The sequence below is a fragment of the Zootoca vivipara genome, chromosome Z1, assembly GCF_965207765.1.
Source record: "Zootoca vivipara chromosome Z1, rZooViv2.hap1.1, whole genome shotgun sequence".
Lineage (NCBI taxonomy): Eukaryota > Metazoa > Chordata > Lepidosauria > Squamata > Lacertidae > Zootoca > Zootoca vivipara.
In genome coordinates, this window is record NC_142583.1 from 2323000 (window position 1) to 2346161 (window position 23162).

General features: G+C 43.2%; 1 protein-coding gene across 8 annotated transcripts in view; it reads right to left on the reverse strand.

Annotated features, from left to right (window-relative positions):
• Positions 1-20693, reverse strand: part of C1QTNF7 (C1q and TNF related 7) — a 45989-nt gene extending 25296 nt beyond the window's left edge. Inside the window, exon 1 of one of the 8 annotated variants that reach the window (XM_035111536.3) lies at positions 20516-20693. Coding sequence is in view for 2 of the 8 variants with exons in the window: in XM_035111533.3 (XP_034967424.1) it covers positions 19988-20144 (157 nt within the window). In the remaining 6 variants the exon portion in view is untranslated. Of the gene's footprint in view, positions 1-4247; positions 4369-6625; positions 6900-19563; positions 19783-19987 lie in introns of those variants that run through there. The other 7 variants (XM_035111535.3, XM_035111534.3, XM_035111533.3 and 4 more) reach the window with 7 other exon arrangements.
• Between the last annotated feature and the right edge of the window lie 2469 nt (positions 20694-23162).

Here is a 23162-nt window from a genome sequence, read left to right on the forward strand (position 1 = left end):
GCTCCAAGCTGGCAGTGGTGGATTTCCCCAAAAATAAAGATATTTGAGGGCATTGGACACCGTGAGTAAAATAAAAGGATTTTTAAAAATTTAAAATTAGAAGGAATTGGCCACAGGAGCAGAGCCAAAAAACAGAAGTCGATCTCCCCCACTATGTGAGTGAGAAAGCAGTTAATTCTACCCGAAGCTGGAAAGACTGATGGGAAGTTTTAAATCCCCAAAGATTTGTACTTAAACTCTCCCCTTGAGGCAGGGTAAAGGGGAGAAGAGTTGACTGGAAAAAAATCCCTGTAAAAGATTTATTTTTTGGACTGGGGAAAGTCCCCCTGTACGCTGGAAATGGGTCCCTGGAGGGATCAGCGAGCCACCATTATGACATCACAATAAGGAAGGAATGTGTTTACCTCCTTGAGGTTGGAATTGTAAGAAGTGAAGAGAATACAAAATATATGACTGAGATTGATAAATGTTCTCTTCATAAATGCACATGGAAATAAAGCGTATGAGCAAGAATTTAAAATGACAAATTGCACCCAGTTTGGACATAAATTTTGCTTTTGAAGATTGGAGATATAAACTGCACCATTTCCTGTCTTACAACTCTGCTGTGCCAGGAAATCTGAGACGTGAAAGATGCCAGTAGACATAATAAGCCAGTAGACTTTGCTGATTTCCAAGTGGAACTTTTGAAATCGTTATGGGAATTAAGATGTGACATTCAACAGTATACAATACAGATTAAAAAATGACCCAGAAGTGTGCGGAATTTGAAAGAGGACTAATTTCACCAGAGAGAACAGAGATGAAAGATGAACATTTACCATTCCGAGACAATGTGATAGATCCTAAAGAAGAAGAGGAAGAAGCATGGAATATTGTTTTCCCAGTGAGGGGGACGATGACGACAAGACCCACGCCTGATTCAAAAGGTTTTTAAAGAAGAACAAGTGTGGAAGAATGTTCTCCCAGTGAGAGAGGGAGGAAAGGTCTCATGCTGGGGTAAGAAGGGGAATAAAAGTGGTGAAAGGAATGGAAAGTGGAAATTTAGGAGGACACACCATGCAACAGTTAGGGAACTGGGGAGACAGCAGGGGAGGAAGAAGGAAGTGCGGCTGACAGGCTGCGATAGAGTGGGAGTGGGGTGAGAAGTAATAAGAGATGGTTCCCCCCCCCACTGCTTAAGATGGTCTGAAACTGGATTGATTCATGGAACTGGCTGAACCGTCTGGGAGATACCGGGACCAGGGGAGGGGGGGCTGAATTAGATGGGTACGTGCTTAAATGTTATTAGGTTATAAGAAGTAATGTTTGATTTTATGGATATTTTTGGGAATTAATTTTAGGCTAAGGGATGAAATAGAATATAGTTAGTTGGGAAATTAATTTTTGGGTTAGGAATATTTGATGATTAAAGGTTAAGGATAATGGATGTTGAAAATAATTTAAGATATAATATGAAAATTGCTAAAGATGGAATTAAAAATTCCAAGTCAAAGTTGGAAACAGAATTGTTAGAACCAAAAACAAAAATACTTTCCAGAATGTATAAATTGTTGCTGGAGTGGCATACGAAAGATGAACAAACAAAGAATGTTATGATGTTGTGGGCAAAGGATGTGGGACATAATATTATGATGGAAGATTGGGAAAAATTATGGAAACAGAATTTAAAGTTTACTGCGTGTAGTCTTTTGAGAGTGAATATAATGAAAATGATGTATAGATGGTACCTTACACCAGTAAAATTGGCTAAGATGTATCATAACAAAGATAATAAATGTTGGAAATGTAAGAAAGAGGAAGGTTCCTTTTATCATATGTGGTGGACTTGCCCATTAGTGAAACATTTCTGAGAAAATTTTTATAATGAACTAAAGAGAGTGTTGAAAAACACATTTACCAATAAACCAGAATCTTTTCTATTGGGTATAGTCGGGAGAGAGATTCCTAAGAAAAATGTTAATTTTTTTATGTATGTCACAACGGCGGCAAGAGTTCTGCTAGCTAAGAACTGGAAATCCCATGAATTACCAACAGTGGACGATTGGCAAATGAAGATGATGGAGTACATGGAAATGGCTGAGATGACCGGAAGAATCCGCGACCGGGGAGAAGAAGCGACAGAAGAAGAGTGGAAAGACTTTAAAATCTATTTGAAAAAACATGCAAAAATTGTATACCAAGAATAGATTTAGAATTGTATAGAATAGATTTAGAATTGTATAGAAGCTGAGGATTTAAAATCTAAGTGAAGTATACAGATACTTGTAAAATAAGAAGTATTACAACTTGACAACCACACAGGGTCACTCTCTTCAAGCTCCCCTCTTGGGACCACTCTTCCAGAACTTCTTTTAGTCCATCAGTTCCTCTGCCTCTGGACGTCTCCCCTTTCTCTTGGTCCTGTGAAGAACCACTTGACCAGGATGACTGTGCTAGGCTCCAGAAGAAGGATCTCTCCCAACTGAGAAAGTGGTGAATGGAAAGGGTCTGGCCTAGCTTAGAGACATCCTTCTGGAGCTTGGTGCAGTTTGCTTCAGTAGAGAGTTCTCCGACAGAAAAGGGAGAGGAAGGGATGCAGATTATTGCAGGGGTGTGTGTGTGTAGGGCACAGATCCATGAATGTGCAAACCATGGCTGCTGTTCTGTGTGTGTTTAGCGCGAAGAAAGTCACATTGAAGTTAGTGGGCACTACTTGTGAGCTAGCATGCAAAGGATGGCACTGCCTGTGTGAGGAAGCTGTGAACACTCATTATAGCTCAAATTGGGTAGTGGGAATAGGGTTAGCTTTAAAAAGCAGAGACTAGAGGCCCAGTGCTTTACATTTTAGCAGTGATCTGCTCTGGATACTGATGAAACTTGTAGCCTTCCCCCCAAGCGTGCTTATTGCCTCCAAATCCACAAAGAGCAGTTGCCCCTGGGCAGATCAAAGGGTCTAGCTCTATACTTGAGATGAGATGTTGGAAGTTGGAAGGGGAAGCAGCATCATGGGTTGGGCATCTTACTGCATTCTAGCCCCGCAGACTTCAGTGAGTTTGAAACAGGTTAAATAATTTAAATCTTGCTTAGTTAAATTTTGGAGAAAACTGATTGGCTACTGAAATGTGCCATACCTTCTAATAGCTACTAATGACCATAAACAAACACTTCAAACATGTTTGTTCCTAAACTTCTCAAGGGTTAGTGAGGAAGATATCTAGTGATGTCATAGACACTCACCAGTAGACACCTGCCGCAGCCATATAAACAACGGTTGAATCAGCTATTGTCTCCCATTTGACTGAATAATACCAGAAAATGCAAAACCAGTCATTTGACAGGAGCCCATAGCAGAGCAGAAACAGATGTAATTTGTATTAAGGGCAGCAATGATTCCAGCAAATTGCCCGATGTCTCTTAAAATGTTTCATCTGTCTCAAATCACAAGCTACAATCTCAAGAAAAGCAGCTTTGTAATAACCATGCTTATTTCCACAGTTTATCAACAGCACACTTTACTCTGAAAATAAACTGCACTGTGTGCACTGGAAAAACAAAAAGATAATTACCGGTAAATCAGATATCCTTTTCTTGAAACCACAAATGCAGAGATTTCTATAATTTAAGAGCAAAGGAAGAAAATGCTGCCTAGAGAATAGGCTAGCGTATCATTACATTTACAAGGAAAACAGTATGCTGTTTATCATGCCCACGGGTGTGTGTTGCTGTGTAAGAAAGCCAGTTAAAACCGGAGCTGGTATTAGCAAACCTATTTGGAATCTGGCTTCTCAGAGCTTTCAGGAGCCAAGAGAGTAATGACAATTCGCCTCTGAGAAATAAAGTTTTTTCCTTACTTGCATAGCTTGAAAGTGTTCTGAACAGCTGGAGCCTCAAGATTATAATGTGTGCAGATGTTGTGTGTTTAGTCGAGCCTCCCCCTCCCCCCAAACGTTGGCACCAGAACCTCTGCAAAGCTGGAGCTTGATAAGTAATTTCCTGGTTTTCCCCTTTACAAAGTTCTCACATAGTTTATCAGTTGTCCACCCTGACAGCAGAAGAACTCAAAGCAGACTATGTGCCCTGCAAATGTTAGCATAGGAAATGCTATGTGGCTTTGGTCTAATGGGAAAGAAGGAGAATCTCTCAACTTCACCACCCCCACTCCCTTTTACCAAAAAAAGTACATTATCTTCTGGCTCGGTGCTGAATGCATAGTTGAGGACAAACAACTGCAGCACAAACATGGCAGTACGGTTTGTAGAACTTACCTGCTCTGCCATGCAAAACTCTCAAAGAGAAGGGTTAACTCTCAATAGGAAGGGTTCTTTGCACCACTCAGAAGATAAAGCCTAGGGCCCAGAGTACAGCGGCATCTCATTTCATTGTCCCACTGTGGAGGATTGCGAGTCAACTAAAGACTTTTACTCTGGTAGGAATAGCGTGTGCAAAGTGTGTCACAGCACAGTCCCAAAGAGGAAACCATCAACAATATAAAGCATTCAGAGATAGGCAAACTCACCCAGCCTAATTCAGAAGTCATCTGGGAAAGTTAGACAAACCACGTGACCATTAATTCAGGTTTCCTGGATTGATTCTGATCTAGGCTCTCAACTTGCAGGCATGCTTCAAGGTACCAGAGACATCTGTGCCCGCCTTGGATGGGGTTATTCTGCTTCATTGACTATGCAAAAGCCTTTGACTGTGTCGACCACAGCAAACTATGGCAAGTTCTTAAAGAAATGGGAGTGCCTGATCATCTCATCTGTCTCCTGAGAAATCTCTATGTGGGACAAGAAGCTACAGTTAGAACTGGACATCTCTCCTTTCTCTTGGTCCTGTGAAGAACCACTTGACCAGGTTGACTGTGCCAGGGTCCAGAAGAAGGATCTCTCCCAACTGAGAAAGTGGTGAATGGAAAGGGTTTGGCCTAGTTTAGAGACATCCTTCTGGAGCTTGGTGCAGTTTGCTTCAGTAGAGAGAATCATATAGAACTGGACATGGAATAACTGATTGGTTCAAAATTGGGAAAGGAATACAACAAGGCTGTATATTGTCTCCCTGCTTATTTAACTGATATGGAGAATTCATCATGCGAAAGGCTGGACTAGATGAATCCCAAACCGGAATTAAGATTGCCGGAAGAAATATCAACAACCTCAGATATGCTGATGACACAACCTTGATGGCAGAAAGTGAGGAGGAATTAAAGAACTTTTTAATGAGGGTGAAAGAGGAGAGCTCAAAATATGGTCTGAAGCTCAACATTAAAAAAAACTAAGATCTTGGCCACTGGCCCTATCACCTCCTGGCAAATAGAAGGGGAAGAAATGGAGGCAATGAGAGATTTTACTTTCTTGGGTTCCATGATCACTGCAGATGGTGACAGCAGCCACGAAATTAAAAGATGCCTGCTTCTTGGGAGAAAAGCAATGACAGCATCTTAAAAAGCAGAGACATCACCTTGCCGACAAAGGTCCGTATAGTTAAAGCTATGGTTTTCCCAGTAGTGATGTATGGTAGTGAGAGCTGGACCATAAAGCAGGCTGATCGCCGAAGATTTGATGCTCTTGAATTATGGTGCTGGAGGAGACTCTTGAGAGTCCCATGGACTGCAAGAAGATCAAACCTCTCCATTCTGAAGGAAATCAGCCCTGAGTGCTCACAGGAAGGACAGATCCTGAAGCTGAGGCTCCAATACTTTGGCCACCTCATGAGAAGAGAAGAATCCTTGGAAAAGACCCTGATGTTGGGAAAGATGGAGGGCACAAGGAGACGGGGACGACAGAGGACCAGATGGTTGGACAGTGTTCTTGAAGCTACGAACATGAGTTTGACCAAACTGCGGGAGGCTGTGGAAGACAGGAGTGCCTGGCCGCTCTGGACCATGGGGTCACGAAGAGTTGGACATGACTAAACGACTAAACAACAACAAGATGTAGGGAATGCTGAAAAAGTGAACAGAGGAAGAATTTCTTGCCCTGGGACTCATCCAGGTCTTGTTCAGATCTCAAGTACCCCATAGACATGCACTTAAGATAAATTTATGCTTTCTTTTACAGCCATGCCTATTCTTCATTAATATAGCAGCCTTCTTGCATAAATGTTTATTTTCTATCAGACTACTCTTGCAATTGGTTACATAAGCCTTTTTAGCAAATAATTTCACAGTGCGGGGGATTTTGGCCACTGAACTAGCACAGTAACAAATTTTCAGACATTGCAGCAATTTGGCTGGATGTTTCAATATCCATTTCTGTTGAGTCAGAGCTCAGTATGGGGGGTGATCACAGCTAATGGCCTTTGGTGGCTGGTGGCTACTACAAGCTACAGGCACTTGTGGGACATCTCACTTGCTGTGTGCAGGCTGAAATGGTAGTGTAGGCCGACTGCTTATTCAAGTGTGGCAAAACCTGTGCTCAACTTGCATGCGTACATATTTGTAAATAACTCAGCTCATGACAGAAGGTAGCCTGAGTGCAGAATATTCACTCTACTCACAAAGAAACTGAAAAAGCTGCTTTCATACACAGGGAGGTGTGTATCTTACTACAGGATCGCCGTGTAGTTTAGAGTCACAACACATAAGGAAAAGGGCATAGGGAGGGAGGGAGGAAAAACAAGCTTGGACATCAGTTCTTAATGTTACCGTTATTGTAATGACCACCCAGGGTGGGAACAGTTCAGGTAGTCTGCTGGACTGGCTGCCACGAGGGACCAAAGGCAGCTGATCCGTCAGCAGAGGTAAAAGAAAATAGTCCTGTTTGCTTCTCTGCAGCTTTCTGGAACAGCTAGTAGCAGGTGATTGTTGCAGAGAGCCAAAGGGAGCTGGTCTCTCGACAGAGACTACAAAATAGTCCTGCTTTCCTTCCTTCCCCTCAGCTCACTGTGTCCAGTTGTCTCACAGCTGAACATCTGGGCAGAGCTTCTGAAAAACAGCATTAAGAGTCAAAGACACAGAGCAGCCTAGAAAAGCTACATCTGACCTATCTTGTTCTCAGGATATTCTCAGAGTGAATCTTTGGACTCTCTCACCTCCTTTGGAGCCAATTAATTACCCACATTTCTGTTTCTACTTATAATCCATTAGGTCTGCTCTTACCAGTCAAGAGCAAAGATTAAGTGTTCTATCCACAAGCAACATGTGGACACACAGACTGTTTTCAGCTTTGGTTTGGGCGCTTGGCTGCTCCTTCCAACAGTTGGCAAGTCATTGAAACTGCTGCTTAACAGAGCTGTTTTTGCTCCGTTTTCGTACTGGTTTCAACAGAAACTGCTTGGTGTGATTGGAGCAAAGTGATTATTGCTTCCTTCTAGTCACATTGGTAGCTGCCCCACACCTGAAATGTTCTGGCAGGCCAGATGGGGATCCCTGGTGGGCCATTTTTGGCCCACAGGCTGGAGGTTCACAGCCTGACAGTGTGATGTAGTGGTTAATGTCAGACTGCAACTGAGGAGACCCAGATTTGCATCCTGTTCAGCTCAATGGGTGACTTTGAACCAACTAGCCTAACTGACCACACAGGATTGATGAGAGGATAAACTTGGGAAAGGAAAATCCTGTACACTGCTTTGAGTTCCTTGGGGGAAAGTTGGCATGGGAACCTACTAAATAAAACAAACAGGATTACCACCCCATGTCAGGGACCTATAGCCTGGGTGGAGTGCTGTGCTGGGATCCTAACAAAACATGCGCAGAAGCTGAGCACCTGAGTTAAATAAGACCCCAGTACTGTACATTTACACCGCGTGGGTTAGTATCATGTTCACACCAGATCTTAGTGAGCAGTTGGGTAGAATACACCCTGCACGTCTTTTCTGATATCTTTCTAAGTAACGGGGAAGAAAACTTGATTAAAAAGATAAGAATGCTGAACATTTGGCAAAGGACCTTAGAATATCTCTGAGAGAGTCAGGTCTTTCCATGGCTATGATACTGGATATATTGGGAATTGTAAAATGAGTTGACCTCTCAGATTGATCTCTTTATCTATAATTTCTTGTTCCGATGCCAGAAGTTCTTTTCCATTTGTCTATGGTGTTGCTATTTTGAACCCCACCCACAAACATTGGTTTGTTTATTTTCTCTTATTCTGCATTTGTTTTCCTTTTTATATTGTATAGCAATATTGAAAACTCAATAAAAATTACTATTCATATTTTGTGTGGTTCTCATCAACTTAAGCGTGGCTACTATAAGAGAGAACCTTGTGGGGGATTTGTCCCAGATTTTTTGTTTGTTTTTAAAGCTGCGTGAGATCTTATTGCTCACAATGACTTAATACGCAGTGTTTCTCAAACCTGAATCCCTTAGCTGTTGTTGGACTACAAATCCCGTCATCCCTAGCTGGCAAGACCAAACTTCATCAGGGATGATGGGAGTTGTAATCTAACATCAAGCTGGAGACCCAAGTTTGGGAAACACTGGATATAGCTCTACAAACCTTGTGTGGTGTTTGCACAGCCTGAAAGACTGGAATCTCCCGTGGATATTTGGCATAGCGAGTCCTCAGTTCCAGCAGAGGCCAAAACCGCCACAAAATGCTTTCAGTGCTATGTGTCAGGCAGACTCTTCCTTTTAAGGATATCTTGGCAGCCTTAGTCCAAACAAGGCTTTTTTCTTCCTATGGGATCATCTAGCTTTAATTTCTAAGAATCCCGAGCACATTCCAGAAAAACCTCAGAGGTCAGTAGAACATGGGAAAAACAAAAGCCTTTGCATATGAAAAGGACAGTCCTGCTACACGTATCATTTAAAATAGCCAGGTGCCCACTCCACCCTCAACAAAATAATGTGGTTGATGAATTTGGAAAGTGATGTGGCAGCCCCTTCACTCGGCGAATCTGGATGCCAAACTTCCTTTGCATGTCACTTCACCTCCTACAGAAGGTGTGGGAAACCACCCACTGGTCCACAGGGCAGGACTTTAACATGGAAACACAGCCAAATCCAACCAGACAGAATAAATAATATGACAATCTTGGACTCTTTGTTTTAGACAGGACATCATCCTCTAGGTATGCCTTGATGGTCGCAATAAGGACATTTTGTGTGGGGAAGGTGCGCTGAAGTGTTGACTTTTTGAGGAACTGAGATATTATCTAATGAAGCGATAGAAAACTAGCAACACAGAGACCAGTCCTGGCCCCCCAAAACATTTGTTGTCTGACTCCTTGCCAATTTTAACTGAGCTGTGCTAAAAAGTTTGCTGACAAGTTTCATTTCTATGGAAAAGAAACAAATGTTCCCAAGAGACGGTCTGCACTTTAATGTTAGTACTTTTAGATTTGATATTCTGCAATTTATTCAAGGAGTGAGAAATCCAGGCCCCACACTACAATGTTTAGGGTTATTTGGATGAGAGAGAGCAGCTTCATATTTTTGCTGTATTTACTAAGGAGCAAGCAGAGCATGGTGGAAACAGCACAGATGCTTTCAGCAGGCAACACAACTACCGTACTAATCATGCACTCAGTCCACAAAGAGAACAATTGTCTTCCAAGGATGCTTCCTCTCCAGTCAGCTTACAATTAGAAATTCTCCCTCAGTCTCTCTCTCTCTCCAAGCTGAAAAGGGCTAGAGGCTGTCTCCCTCCCTCTTTCTTCTCCAACTAGCTGAAAGAGGTAGTCTCTTCAATGAGATTTACATTGCAGAAGCTGCAGAGAGATTTCCAGTTATCAAGAGAACAACTCCAGTTCAGTCTATAACAGTTAACAAACAAAGAGCATTTTAGGGCTGCCATAGTCCCAAAAGTGGGATTTTTACAGCGTTTTTCTTTTAAAAATCGCCCTAGTTGCCATATGTCTAGGTTTCCCCAGACATATGGATGCCATTTTGACAGTCTGATTCCTGGACGTATGGCTGCCTTACTTCTACCAAATCACACCTCTTATTTCCGTACATTTGCATCTCTAAGCTGAGAGTGTGTCTGTCCCATGTTGGTCCCATGTCCATAAAAACAAGTTGTGAAACTTTACAAATGCCAAAAAATGTAACAGGTTCCTGAATCTGAAGCCTACTTTGAACTTTGAACTCCTGCCCCACTCCCCACCTGGCCCTGCCTGTGGGACCCTTCAAATTTTCAGGTGACTCCAACTCACATTAGCCACAGCCTGCATGGCCAATGATGGAAGGATTTTGGGGGTTGTAGTTCAGCAACATCTGAGGGGGTCACAGGTTAGCTCCTCCTGCTTTAAAGAAACGACAGGTTTCAACAGTCATGTACTACTACCATGCTAGCAGCTATGCCTTCATCACACCTGTCTTCCACCCTTTCTCCAAGCCAGGAGGACAATCCAATTTTATCGCCACAGAAATTATGAGAGGTTAAGTGAGGCTAAGGGAACCTTGCCCAAAGTTAGCACCATGCTTTCCCGTTCCATATCCTGCACTCTGGCAAGAGTGTATGAGTGCACAATTGGAATAATTCTCTCCATTATTATTTTTTAAACAGTCTTTCCCCAGATGTTCTGGCTTATGGCACAGATTTTGCTTTCCAGATTCTGAAAATGTTCCAGAAAGGGTTGTGAGCTGAGAATAGCCAGGAGTGGTCCTCATTTCATTTAAGCACACAACCCTAGTCTCCGAGCAGGATGAGATTCCAGGGGTTCGAGGTGCTTACCCAGGGTTTGTGTTTCCTTTGGAATGAAGCACAGCAGAGACTGTGGTGTCTCTAGGATATGGTTATGCGCATATACAACCTGAGCCGACAAGAGAGGGGTTCACAGAATTCACACCCTGTAGTCTCAGCCTTGGATTCAAACAGAAATCAAACACCAGCCTGATTCTCTCTCCAGCTTTCTGCTTTCCCTCTAGCAGTCTAGCTCACATCACTGCAACTCTAAACTCTGGCCTTGTCCTTCTAACTATATGTGAGCTGAGGGATGGGCTCCATCTTGCACAGGGCTCTTTTTCTTTGCTCCCCTTAATGGCCCATCACCCAGGCGATTGCCTCATCAGGAAGCTAGCTCATATTTTAACACTTGCCGGGATCTAGGGTTTAGAAGGGTCTCAGCATACAGGCTACCCTACTCATAACAACAGCTATAAGCTATTGTTACCTGCCAATAGAGAGCTGGAATAAATTCTTAGGTCAGCAAGGCATGGCATTTGCAACAGATGAGGCCCAAATAGTATATGGATTAAACAGAAGCCAGTATAGGTACTCTGGCAAAATCTCTGCCATAAGCAGTAGAGCACGTTTGTGGGAAGTGCTTGTGCATTGAATCCACCTGCAGAATTCCTGTTGGTGGGGGCCAAGCCATGCAGTACAGATTTTGCCTTCTCTTCAGGATGGCTCCTTCTCATCCTGGAGAGTAGTGACTAGTGGGGTGCCACAGGGTTCTGTCTTGGGCCCAGTCTTATTCAACATCTTTATCAATGACTTGGATGATGGGCTTGAGGGCATCCTGAGCAAGTTTGCAGATGACACCAAATTGGGAGGGGTGGCTAATACCCCAGAGGACAGGATCACACTTCAGAATGACCTTAACAGATTAGACAATTGGGCCAAAGCAAACAAGATGAATTTTAACAAGGAGAAATGTAAAGTACTACACTTGGGCAAAAAAAAATATGAAAGGCACGAATACAGGATGGGTGACACCTGGCTTGAGAGCAGTACATGTGAAAAGGATCTAGGAATCTTGGTAGACCACAAACTTGACATGAGTCAACAGTGTGATGCAGCAGCTAATAAAGCCAATGCAATTCTGGGCTGCATCAATAGGAGTATAACATCTGGATCAAGGGAAGTAATAGTTCCACTGTATTCCACTCTGGTCAGACCTCACCTGGAGTATTGTGTCCAGTTCTGGGCACCACAGTTTAAGAAGGATACTGACAAGCTGGAACGTGTCCAGAAGAGGGCAACCAAAATGGTCAAAGGCCTGGAAACAATGCCTTATGAGGAACTGCTTAGGGAGCTGGGCATGTTTAGCCTGAAGAAGAGAAGGTTAAGGGGTGATATGATAGCCATGTTCAAATATATTAAAGGATGCCATATAGAGGAGGGAGAAAGATTGTTTTCTGCTGCTCCAGAGAAGCGGACACGGAGCAATGGATTCAAACTTCAAGAAAGAAGATTCCACCTAAACATTAGAAAGAACTTTCTGACAGTAAGAGCTGTTCAGCAGTGGAATTTACTACCAAGGAGTGTGGTGGAGTCTCCTTCTTTGGAGGTCTTTAAGCAGAGGCTTGACAGGCATATGTCAAGAATGCTTTGATGGTGTTTCCTGCTCGGTAGGGGGTTGGACTGGATGGCCTTTGTGGTCTCTTCCAACTCTATGATTCTATGATTCTTCAACAATTCCAGAACTTTAATCCCCCTGCCCCACAGAGGAATGAATGACAACCATCATATGGCAGAAATAAAAGGAGGATGCTCAAGGACACTGCTGGTGTGAAGAGGCTACGCTTGAGCTCTGCCCCTGCTGCTCCCAGCAACTGAGAATCAAGGGAGCTCCTATCAGATTACCTCCAAGGCTGGGGTGTGTGTGTTTCTTTTTATTGGTTGAGTGTGACAGAAAGTTGAGAGCCCCCACCCACACCAGATGGATGTCCACTGTTCCTTGTCCACTGTTCCAGATGGATGTCCACTGTTCCTTTCCTATAAAAATACAGGATGGACGTATAGACACCACCTTATACAGAAAACCAACTGACCGACAAACATATCTACATGCTTCTAGCTACCATCCCAAACATACCAAACAATCCATCGTATACAGCCAGGCCTTACGTTACAACCGCATCTGTTCCAACTCTACAGACAGAGAATCTCACCTAAGAGATCTACAGCAAACCTTTTTAGAACTAAAATATCCACCTGATGAAGTTAAACAACAGATCAACAGAGCCAGACAGATACCTAGAGAGAACCTGCTGCAAGACAGACCCAAAAAAGAAAATAACAGAACACCACTAGTCATCACATACAGCTCCCAAGCTAAAACAGTACAACGCATCATCAGAGATCTACAGCCTCTCCTGGACAATGACCGCTCCCTTTCTCAAGCTCTGGGAGGAAGACCTTTCATTGCCTACAGACAGCCACCCAATCTTAAACAACTCCTCACCCACAATAATACAACCACCAGACTTAACATGGACACTGGTACCAGAGCCTGCAATAAACCCAGATGCCAACTTTGCTGCCACATACACCCAGACAACACCATTACTGGCCCCAACAACATCCAACATACCATCTCAGGACTATTTAATTGCTCATCCTCTAACATTGTGTATGCCATCAAATGCCAACAGTGCCCTTCAGCTCTCTATATTGGACAAACAGGCCAAACCCTACGCCAAAGGATAAATGGACATAAATCTGACATCAGGAACCAGAAGACAGAAAAACCAGTAGGAGAACACTTCAATCTCCCAGGACATTCTATACAAGATCTCAAAGTAGCTGTCTTACTACAAAAGAATTTCAGAAATAGACTGGAAAGAGAAGTTGCTGAATTGCAACTTATCACCAAGCTCAAAACCATGGAGGGACCTGGTTTGAACAGAGATATCGGGTTCTTATCTCATTATACATGATAAGCTATCTTCAGCCATCTCAACCCTTGCTTTTTCATGCAAAACCATTTGCAGTCGTTTGCGGTCATCAACAGCTATCAGTCAGTCAATCACCCATTTCCACCACCCTTCTGAGTGATCCCCCCTCCCCATCCCCACCCCTCCCCACCCCTTCTCTACATAAGTGCCTGGAAACTTCCATTTCACTGTATCTGAAGAAGTGTGCATGCACACGAAAGCTCATACCAAAATAAAAACTTAGTTGGTCTTTAAGGTGCTACTGAAGGAATTTTTTTATTTTACTTCGATCCAGACCAACACGGCTACCTACCTGTAACCACTGTTCCTTGTGTTTATTTTAGTATTGCTTTTAGTATTACATGTCTTGTGTTTCCCAGATATCCAAAGTAATATTCCAATATTCATTTCCTTTAACAAAAACCCTGAAATCCACACCCTTTGTGAACTACAACTTTAGAGTTGTAAAAATAAACTGAGCACTACTTCCACAGCTGTTAGCTTCAGGCATGTTCATCTGGCATAAGAGAAGGATGAGTCTTGGGCCTTAGCCTGCCCTCATCCTGACTCCACAACCAGACACAGAACATTAACACCCCCCAGTTAAGGAGACATGGCATCTGCCTGTACCTTAAATTTCCCTGACCCTGTGGTCTGTCCTCTCCTGTAATCCAGGTTCAGGATTGTTTGTGCAACCAGCAGGCAGGGACAAGCCATAAGCCCATTGCTCCATGCTCCTTGTTGTATTAGATTTGACAAAGCAGTATCTGAACACAGCAAGTGACACACAATAGTACAATCAAGTATGGTAGGTGGAAACTGACTTCAAATTTACTGATCTCAAAGAGAACATTATTATTATGATTTTAAATTCAGGGAAGGTAACAGCCCCAAGCACTGTCTAGCCAAAGTTAAACCCTGCAGTTCTGTACACTGACTAAGCAGGCCTTTAAAACCAATTCCTGGATAAGATGTAGATGCATCATGGCTTTTGCACAAATTGGCCTTATGCTGATGAACCATGCATTTTGACTAAATGGGGATTATAAAGGAAACTTGCTGTTCCCAACATACTAGTGGCATATAAACATAAATAACCAAGCACAATCAGAGCACAATACGCTACTCTGCATCTTCAGCCCCTGGCAATCTTTTTACCTAATTAGAAACATTTTAAATGTGAGGCCATTATATTCATCCCACTTCATTATCTTCCATGAAGACTCAAGCGTCCCACATCAGCAATTGAAACAGATGTTGGCTTAGAGCACAATTAAGCCAGGTGGCCTTTAGAAATCAGGAGAGCTAAAAATGAGTTTGCCAGAACCCTTTTGGCTGCACGCAATGCAGTCTTTGAGGCAGACTGTTGCCGTCCCTCTTCTAAAGATTCATTCCCCCACTTTTCCTGTGGCCTCACCACATTCAAACCCTCATCAGCAGACTTTAAAAGGTGGCATTCAACACAAGCCCTACTCAGAGAAGACCATGGTCTCCAACACCCCACAGATGGAAACAGGGAGATTTCTCACTCCTCCGCAACTGACCCTCCTCAATCCCCCATTTTTTGTTGCGACAGTATTCCCACCACCGCTGTACCAACGGGACACAGCACACATCCCCTCCAGTGTCCTGAGAAAACCCCTTAATCCCCATTTGATTTTATTCTTTGGTAGATTTGCAAATAGAAAAGCACACACCAATTGAAACCCAGGTCTACTCATGGGCAGAGTCCATGGTAGCCTTTTGGCTCTAACACTGGGACAATGGGACATCGAGGGAGGGAGACTCCTGCTGCCTGCTTCTTACATGACTGGGGCCGCCTCAGGATTAAACATGTGAGTCACCTGCAGCTGTTACAGGTAATCTGGCCACATATTTCCCCAGCTCATTTAAAAATGCTTCTTTGTTGAAGCTTCCCCCTGCACATAAAAGAAAGGCATATCAGGGAGAAAGTAACTTCCCCCAACATTCTCTATATTTGTGTGCAGGGAAGGCCCCTCCCCCCCCGCCCTATTCCCATGAAGGACGGCTCTAGAAATTTAATTTAAGGTGGTTTAAATGAAATTGTTTTGATTCCTCAGAAGTGATTCCTCAGAATTGTTATGATTCCTCAGAAGTGCCTGTATTGTCCACTTACTTGTGGTTCCACACACTGACTATTGTAATAAACCATTAAATTGCCTGAATCTAAATTAGGATTGTCAGCTCAGGTGTGTCCTGGCCTTCTATCCCTTCAAAAGAGGTTTCAGATGCAGAAATCAGTGCTAAAACTTGACTTGTTTTGGAGCTAAAGATCAGTGAGAGTCAGGCTGCTCCCATGCATTGAAGTAATATGTGGGCATGGAGAGCAGACAATTCCAAATGTTTCGGTTAGCATGATGTGAAGGGACTCTACATGAGTGTATGAAGTACATGCACAGATCTCTGCGATGTGGGTGGTGTGTGTGTGTGTCTCTACCCCCCCCCCCCCCACAGTTATAGAAGCTATTTCAAAAGGTGGCAAAATGTGATCGAGGAAGGAACAAATTGCTTTGCTTATCGAAAAAACCCAAATAAGGTGTGCACATCACGGTGACTATGAGCTAAGGACTCACACCTCTGCTCTCATTGTTAGGAGGGGGAAAAAACTATAACCAATGCTCTTCAAATGCACAACTTTAAAACATTTAATTCTGAATAGATACAAGTGCATGCTTTCCCCCCATGTTTGAAAAGGCACCCTTGGAACGTCCAGAAGATATACAAAGACAGACTCCTTTCTCCCCCAGGGAATCTGCAGTCTAAAGTCACACAGAGCAGGGAAAGTTTTATGACGGTACTTGATTCTCTTGAGGGTATAAACTAGGCCTTTGGCTTAAATTGTCAATTTATGTATAGTGACAATGAAATCTGACTAACTGTTTGCTGCCCTGGTTATTAAGTAAAAGAAAGCTGCAATCTTGTTTTGAACAATATGGTATAGAATTTACCTGGGAGTAAGCCTTACTGAAAATGATGGTACTTACGTCTGTGTAGACATGTATAGGCTTGAGCTATAAATCTCTCATTGAGATTTATAGTGGCTTAAAATATAGTGAGGCTGTTACTGCACACACCTGACACACATGACAGGTACCTTATTTGTTTTCCTGCACCTGCAACACTCCCAAATTCAATGAAGCTGTCATCTGCACACATGCAACAGCGGCCTCAGATATACACACCTCAGCTTAATTGCATACCCTCCAACATTTCTCCAATGAAAATAGGGACTTCTTCTTCTTCTTCTTCTTCTTCTTCTTCTTCTTCTTATTATTATTATTATTATTATTATTATTATTAGAGGATGGATGGCGGCTAACAGATTGAGGTTGAATCCTGACAAAACAGAAGTACTGTTTGTGGTGGACAGGAGGGGGCAGGTGTGGAGGACTCCCTGGTCCTGAATGGGGTAACTATGCCCCTGACAGGGCCGGCTCTTCATAGACCCCCGGTGGCGCAGTGCACCATGGCGGGGGGCTGGTAAGCTGGGCGCCGCGCGGCAAAGCCACGCGGAAACCAATTGCGCCCTGAGAGGGCGGGGCGGGCGGCGGAGCGATCTCCGCCCCTCTGCACCAGGGTGCGCGATCTGCTCAAGATCTTCATCTGAAGAACCAGGTGCGCAGCCTGGGAGTCATTCTGGACTCAGAGCTGTCCGTAGAGGCGCAGGTCAATTCTGCGTCCAGGGCAGCTGTCTACCAGCTTCATCTGGTACGCAGGCTGAGACCTTACCTGTCTGCGGAATGTCTCGGCAGTACATGCTCTAGTTATCTCTCGCTTGGACTACTGCAATGCACTCTATGTGGGGCTACCTTTGAAGGTGACCCAGAAACTACATCCAGAATGCAGCAGCTAGACTGCTGACTGGGAGCGGCTGCCGAGACCACACAACACGTTTCTGAGCACAATTCAAAGTGTTGGTGCTGACCTTTAAAGCCCTAAACGGCCTCAGTCCAGTATACCTGAAGGAGCGTCTCCACCTTCATAGTTCTGCCCGGACACTGAGGTCCAGTGCCGAGGGCCTTCTGGTGGTTCCCTCGTTGCCAGAAGCCAAGTTGCAGGGAACCAGGCAGAGGGCCTTCTCGGTAGTGGCACCCACCTTGTGGAACGCCCTCCCATCAGATGTCAAGGAAATAAGCAACTATCCTACCCTGTTTCTCATATTTTAAGACATACCCATAAAATAAGCCATAGCAGGATTTTTAAGCATTCAAGGAATATAAGCCATACCCCGAAAATAAGACATAGTGATAGGTGCAGCAGCAATGCCGGCCGCGGCAGGAGGAGGAGGAAAAAAATAAGACATCCCTTGAAAATAAGCCATAGTGTGTTTTTTTGAGGGAAAAATAAATATAAGACGTGTCTTATAATATGAGAAACACGGTATTTTTAAAAGACATCTGTAAGGCAGCCCTGTTTAGGGAAGCTTTTAATGTTTAATAGATTCTTGTATTTTAATATTCTGTTGGAAGCCGCCCAGAGTGGCTGGGGAAACCCAGCCAGATAGGCAGGGTATTATTATTATTATTATTATTATTATTATTATTATTATTATTATTATTATCTGCCTATTTGACTGAGTTCCCCCCGCCACTTTGGGTGGCTTCCAACTCATATAAAAACAACTTTTATAAAAAACTTCCCTATACAGGGCTGCCTACAGATGTTTTCTAAAGGTTGTGTAGTTATCTCCTTGGCTCAGGCAGGTCTCAAAACTCCATACACACCCTCCAATAAGGATAGGGGCGTCCTAAGGAGAAGTGGGACATTCTGGAATCAAATCAGAAACCAGGATGGCTTCTGTAAATCCAGGACTGTCCTCGGAAAATAGGGACACCTGGAGGGTTTGTAATTGCAACTTATGTTTTCAAGTTGAATGGAAGTTGGTTTGAGGGGAAAGAATCCAAGGATTTCTCAAGGAACAACGGTAAACATCTGGGTTATGGCCAACTGCATGTGTACTCAGCTTCCAACAGAGGAGTGGGAGCACACAGGTGCCAAAGTAAATGCTGATGTGTACACAACATACATTTCACACTTTGTAAGAGGGCGTGAGCAGAGAATGGAAGACTTCCTTTCATTCTGGCATGTTCTCTCCCACCTAGTGTTAAGCAGCCGCAATCCTTCAAATGTCAAGAAAGCTCAGTAAACATGTTGTGATAGATGTCTCAAATGATGCTTGAGACTGGCCAGCCTGTGTGTGTGTGTGTGTGTGTGTGTGTGTGAGAGAGAGAGAGAGAGAGAGAGAGAGATTGCTCAAACTTTGCTACAGCTCATGACTCCGAAGCCTTATAGTTTATTTTGTATTTACAGAGCAGTTAGAAAAACAAGTGCATGAGGAGCCATAGCAACTGAGCTAAAGGGAATCTTTGGAATTATGTTCACATCTTTCATGAGAAAGCAAAACCAGAAACATTCAAGTCAGTTAGTAAAGGAATGAGAGAAGCCAAACCAAATATGTATGGCTTTTTTAAAAAAAAGAGAGAAAAGGAAAGAGCAATTGAGCAGTTTTAAGCCCTGCTGATCTCAATTTTCATTGAAAGCAAATGAACACAAAAGGTGTTTAACTATGGTTGTATTGTGTCCCCTTTTTAAAATTAAAATGTTCTTTATAATTTGCACATTCCTCTCCAAAGGGTCATTCTATTAATATGCATATATAACATAGCTGCCAAGTTTTCCCCTTTCTCGCGAGGAAGCCTATTCAGCATAAGGGAATTTCCCTTAAAAAAAGGGAGAACTTGGCAGCTATGATATATAATATATGAAGGCACCCATTTCCTTCCCTTAATTAACGGAGAAGCTTACTTTCAGTACCAAACCCAAACTTTTATAGCAACATTCAAAAGGTTTTGTGCAATTAAAAACCAACCCCTAGCCCCTTCACTGAAATCCAGAAGTTTCAAATGTTAACTTCCTGTGCCTAATATAATTAAAGCTGTAATCTGAAGCACATTTACAGCACAATTCTAACCACATCTACTCACAAGTAAGTCCAAGTGAATTCAGTTAGAACTTACTCCCAGATAAGCAGGGCAAGGATTGAAGCCTTAGCCAGTAGTCTCATAGAATCATAGAACTGTAGAGTTGGAAGGGTCCCCAATGGTCATCTAGTCTAACCCCCTGCAATGCAGGAATCTCAGCTAAAACATCCATGACAGATGGCCATCCAACCTCTGCTTAAAAACCTCCATGGAAGGAGAGTCCACCGCCTCCCAAACAGAATCATTGAACACAGTGGGACTTACTTGCAAAAATGCAAATGCTTCTGCTATAAACTGTTCAAGTTGTTCTGTTTGTACAACAGGGGGCTCTTACAAGCCCTGTTTGCTCTGAAAGGAATGTTCCTATTTATTGGGATATACAACTCTGCGTTTGACAAGATATACAGAACTTCTGCAGCAACTTTACAGCACTGGAATCCAGCTATTATTTTGTACAAACCTGCATTTTGAATCAAAGCCCTCTCCATTTTTGTTCCCTTCATTAATTGTTGTTTGAAAAAGTTTTGCAGCAAAGCCACTTTCTTCTTACCTTGCTTCGGAGCCACTGATCTCAGCTTTCCCAGCAAAACTGTATGTTTTCTTTGGAGCTGCAACATACTGGTTAAAATTCACGCAGATATAGCTGTACCAAATAAGTAAAAGCCCTTCCGAAAACAAGGAGAGGTGTCTTTCTGTTAAATAATAGGTTTCTCTGGATTCATATGGAGCTTGAATCCCAAGTTTTGCAACTGTCTTCTTCAGCTAAATAAACACCCACTCGTTGCCTTGAACTTGAGCCAGCCACTCTAATTTAAAGCAACTGTCAACTTTACTTTTAAATGCAGGGAAGAGGTCCCTGCACACTGCATAAGGGGCAAGAGGCTTGCTTCACTCCCTGCTTGAAGTAATACAGCACTTAGACTGTAATCGTAGACCCACTTACCTGGGAGCAAGCCCTATGGAGCTCAAGGACTTCCAGAAGACTTACTTCTGTGTAGACCAGCGTAAGATTCCCCTGGAGTACCATATGTTCTGGATAATGATGTGACATAATATTTGGGAAATGCAATTGTTCAAATTGTCTCCTCCTGTGAAAAGAAAAGCATAAAAGAAGGGAAACTCCTGTTGTTTCTGGCCAAAGCTGAACTGGTAATGGGTTTCGAAACAAGACTTACAAACCTCCAGGCTCCCAATGAAAACCAAACGAGCGGATGATCCATAAAGGCTGGCTCAGGGCCAGATGAGACCTGATGTTGGAGATTGGCCAGCGTGTTCTTCTTCTGGGTTTTTGTTTTGTTTTGTTTAATGCAGCTGTGTGATGGTGAGTGATTTAATTCTAGAAAATGGCAGGTACAAAGCTAGGGACAAGGGTTAACTCTATGTTAAAAAAATAAAATAAAATAAGATAATAGTTATTATTCTCCCAGCTGCCTTCTTTACTGGCTAGTTCCAGTTGCTGTTCCCTTTTCTACAACATTACATGAGTTATAAAGAAGTGACTGCAACACAATGCTCGCAAGACATGTTGTCTTTTAGTTAGTCAGTGATAAGAATTTGTATTTCACCTTTCTGCCTCAGTTTGACATACTCAAGGCAGCTCAATGAAATAGGTTGAAACTCAGATGACACTCCCTAAAGTACCCTAGGAACCGTAGTTCTCTGAGAATTGTTTCCCAGCATCTTCAAGAAACTACAGTTCCCAGAATTCTTTGAGGAAAATCATGTGTGTTGGATGTGCTTTCAATGTATGGTGTGGACCAAGGATTTGGTCTTAAACAGAATGCCAAATGGATCTTCCAGGGCAGGATTTTCCCAAAGCCTCAGCTCAAGAACTGAGAAACCCTGTTCCAAGGCTCTGCCATTTTGAACTTCAGATCCCAACACAATATGCAACAAAGCCTCTCTAGACAACCACAGAGAATGGGCAGACTCGTATATCAGGAGGACTTTAAAGGGAGTGAGCAGGACTTTGAACTGAGACTGGAAATGAACCAGATGCCAATGCAGATGGTGTACTGACCAAGTCTGATGCTCCAAGCAATTGGCTCCTGTCAAAGGCAACACAACTTCATATGACACTATCCTAGATGTTCCCCAAACATCCTAGATGTGTCCATGTAGAACACATGTCAGTAATTCAATGTAATAGATGTAATAAATCTGGAAGCATCAGGAAACAGTCTGGCTCCATCAGCATAGCTGCCAAGTTATCCCTTTTTTACAGGGATTTTCCCTTATGCTGAATAGGCTTCCTCGCGAGAAAAGGGAAAACTTGGCAGCTATGCATCAGTCTTTGGCTTGGATCTTCTTAATAGGTCCTCCATTCCTGTTGAGTTAGGATTCACACTTGATCCTAAGGTCTACCTTATAGTGATCTGCCCACAACAAAGGAACAAATGAGTCCCCCCCCTCCACCTCACCTTTATTCAAACCAGCCCCAAACACCAAATCAAGACTGAGCCTTGCCACATCCAGTAGCTGGGCCCAGATGTTAACAGCTCTTATTGCCCTGGGTGAAGCCTCTAGGGGGCACCAAGGAGGCTCCCAGCCTCTGTGTGTATGCAAATGTGTGTGTGTTGGGGTGACTAACTGGGTCTTCGACCTGGGCAAAATAAAGCCTAGTTTCGCTCCTGGCTTGAGAGACATTAGCACTTTGCTCATGAATGCTTGGCTAACTCAAGCACATAGAATGTTGGGCTTTTCTTTTTTTGTAATTTAACCTCAAATTCATCTAAGAATGAGACTTAAAACATTGCTGAAAATCTTGTCATTCTACCACTTAAATATTTTTGCCCCACCCTCTGAAAACTAGTGTATGTGGGGGACGGTGAGTTCTCAAGTACTTGAAAGACCACAATGCCGAGATTTTGGAGCGGGGGGCGGCTGCCTTGTGCTTGGTGAGTTGCAAGCTGTTCCGGCCACGGCAGGGTTTTGGTGTGACTGTAATTTCAGTTTAAAACCAGCTGGTGTCAACTGCCACATTCAAATCCCTTCTTAGCCACAAAGTCATTAAATGCCATTAAAGTCACATAATATTGCTACATAATGTCTGCCAAGATCCAACTGGTTTGGCTGCTTCCTGGATCCAGATAACTTTGCCACACCAATTCATGCTCTGGTAACTTAGAGACTGGAATATTCTATATCTTACTGGAATTGCATGATTCCTTCTTGAATTGTACTGGTTGCTTGTTCACTATTGGATTTGGATACTGACATATAAAGCTCTAAATGACTTGCACCCCAAAACTCGAAGGAGTATCTGCCATCCTGTCAATAAAGTTCTGCAGAGGGGGCTCTGCTGGCAGTCCTACCATTGTGTGAAACTTGTGGGGAAGTGACTCATAGCAGGGCCTTATCGGTGGTGGTGCCTAGGCTGCGAAATGTCCTACAGGAGGTCCAGCTTGCTTCCTCATTGCTCAGACTGTCAATGTGTTTGAATGATTTTTGTTTTCTTGATTTAAATGTCTTATTTTGCGATTTCTGCCCTGTCACCCTGATATTTTCTCCAAATTCAAGACCAGAGGAGGAGGCTAAAAACCCTGAAAAAATCTGCTCCAAGCCCTGAGATGGGGCAATAAATGAACCACAATTGTTTGGGCACCAGTCTCTCCCATCTGTAGTATGGGGAAAAT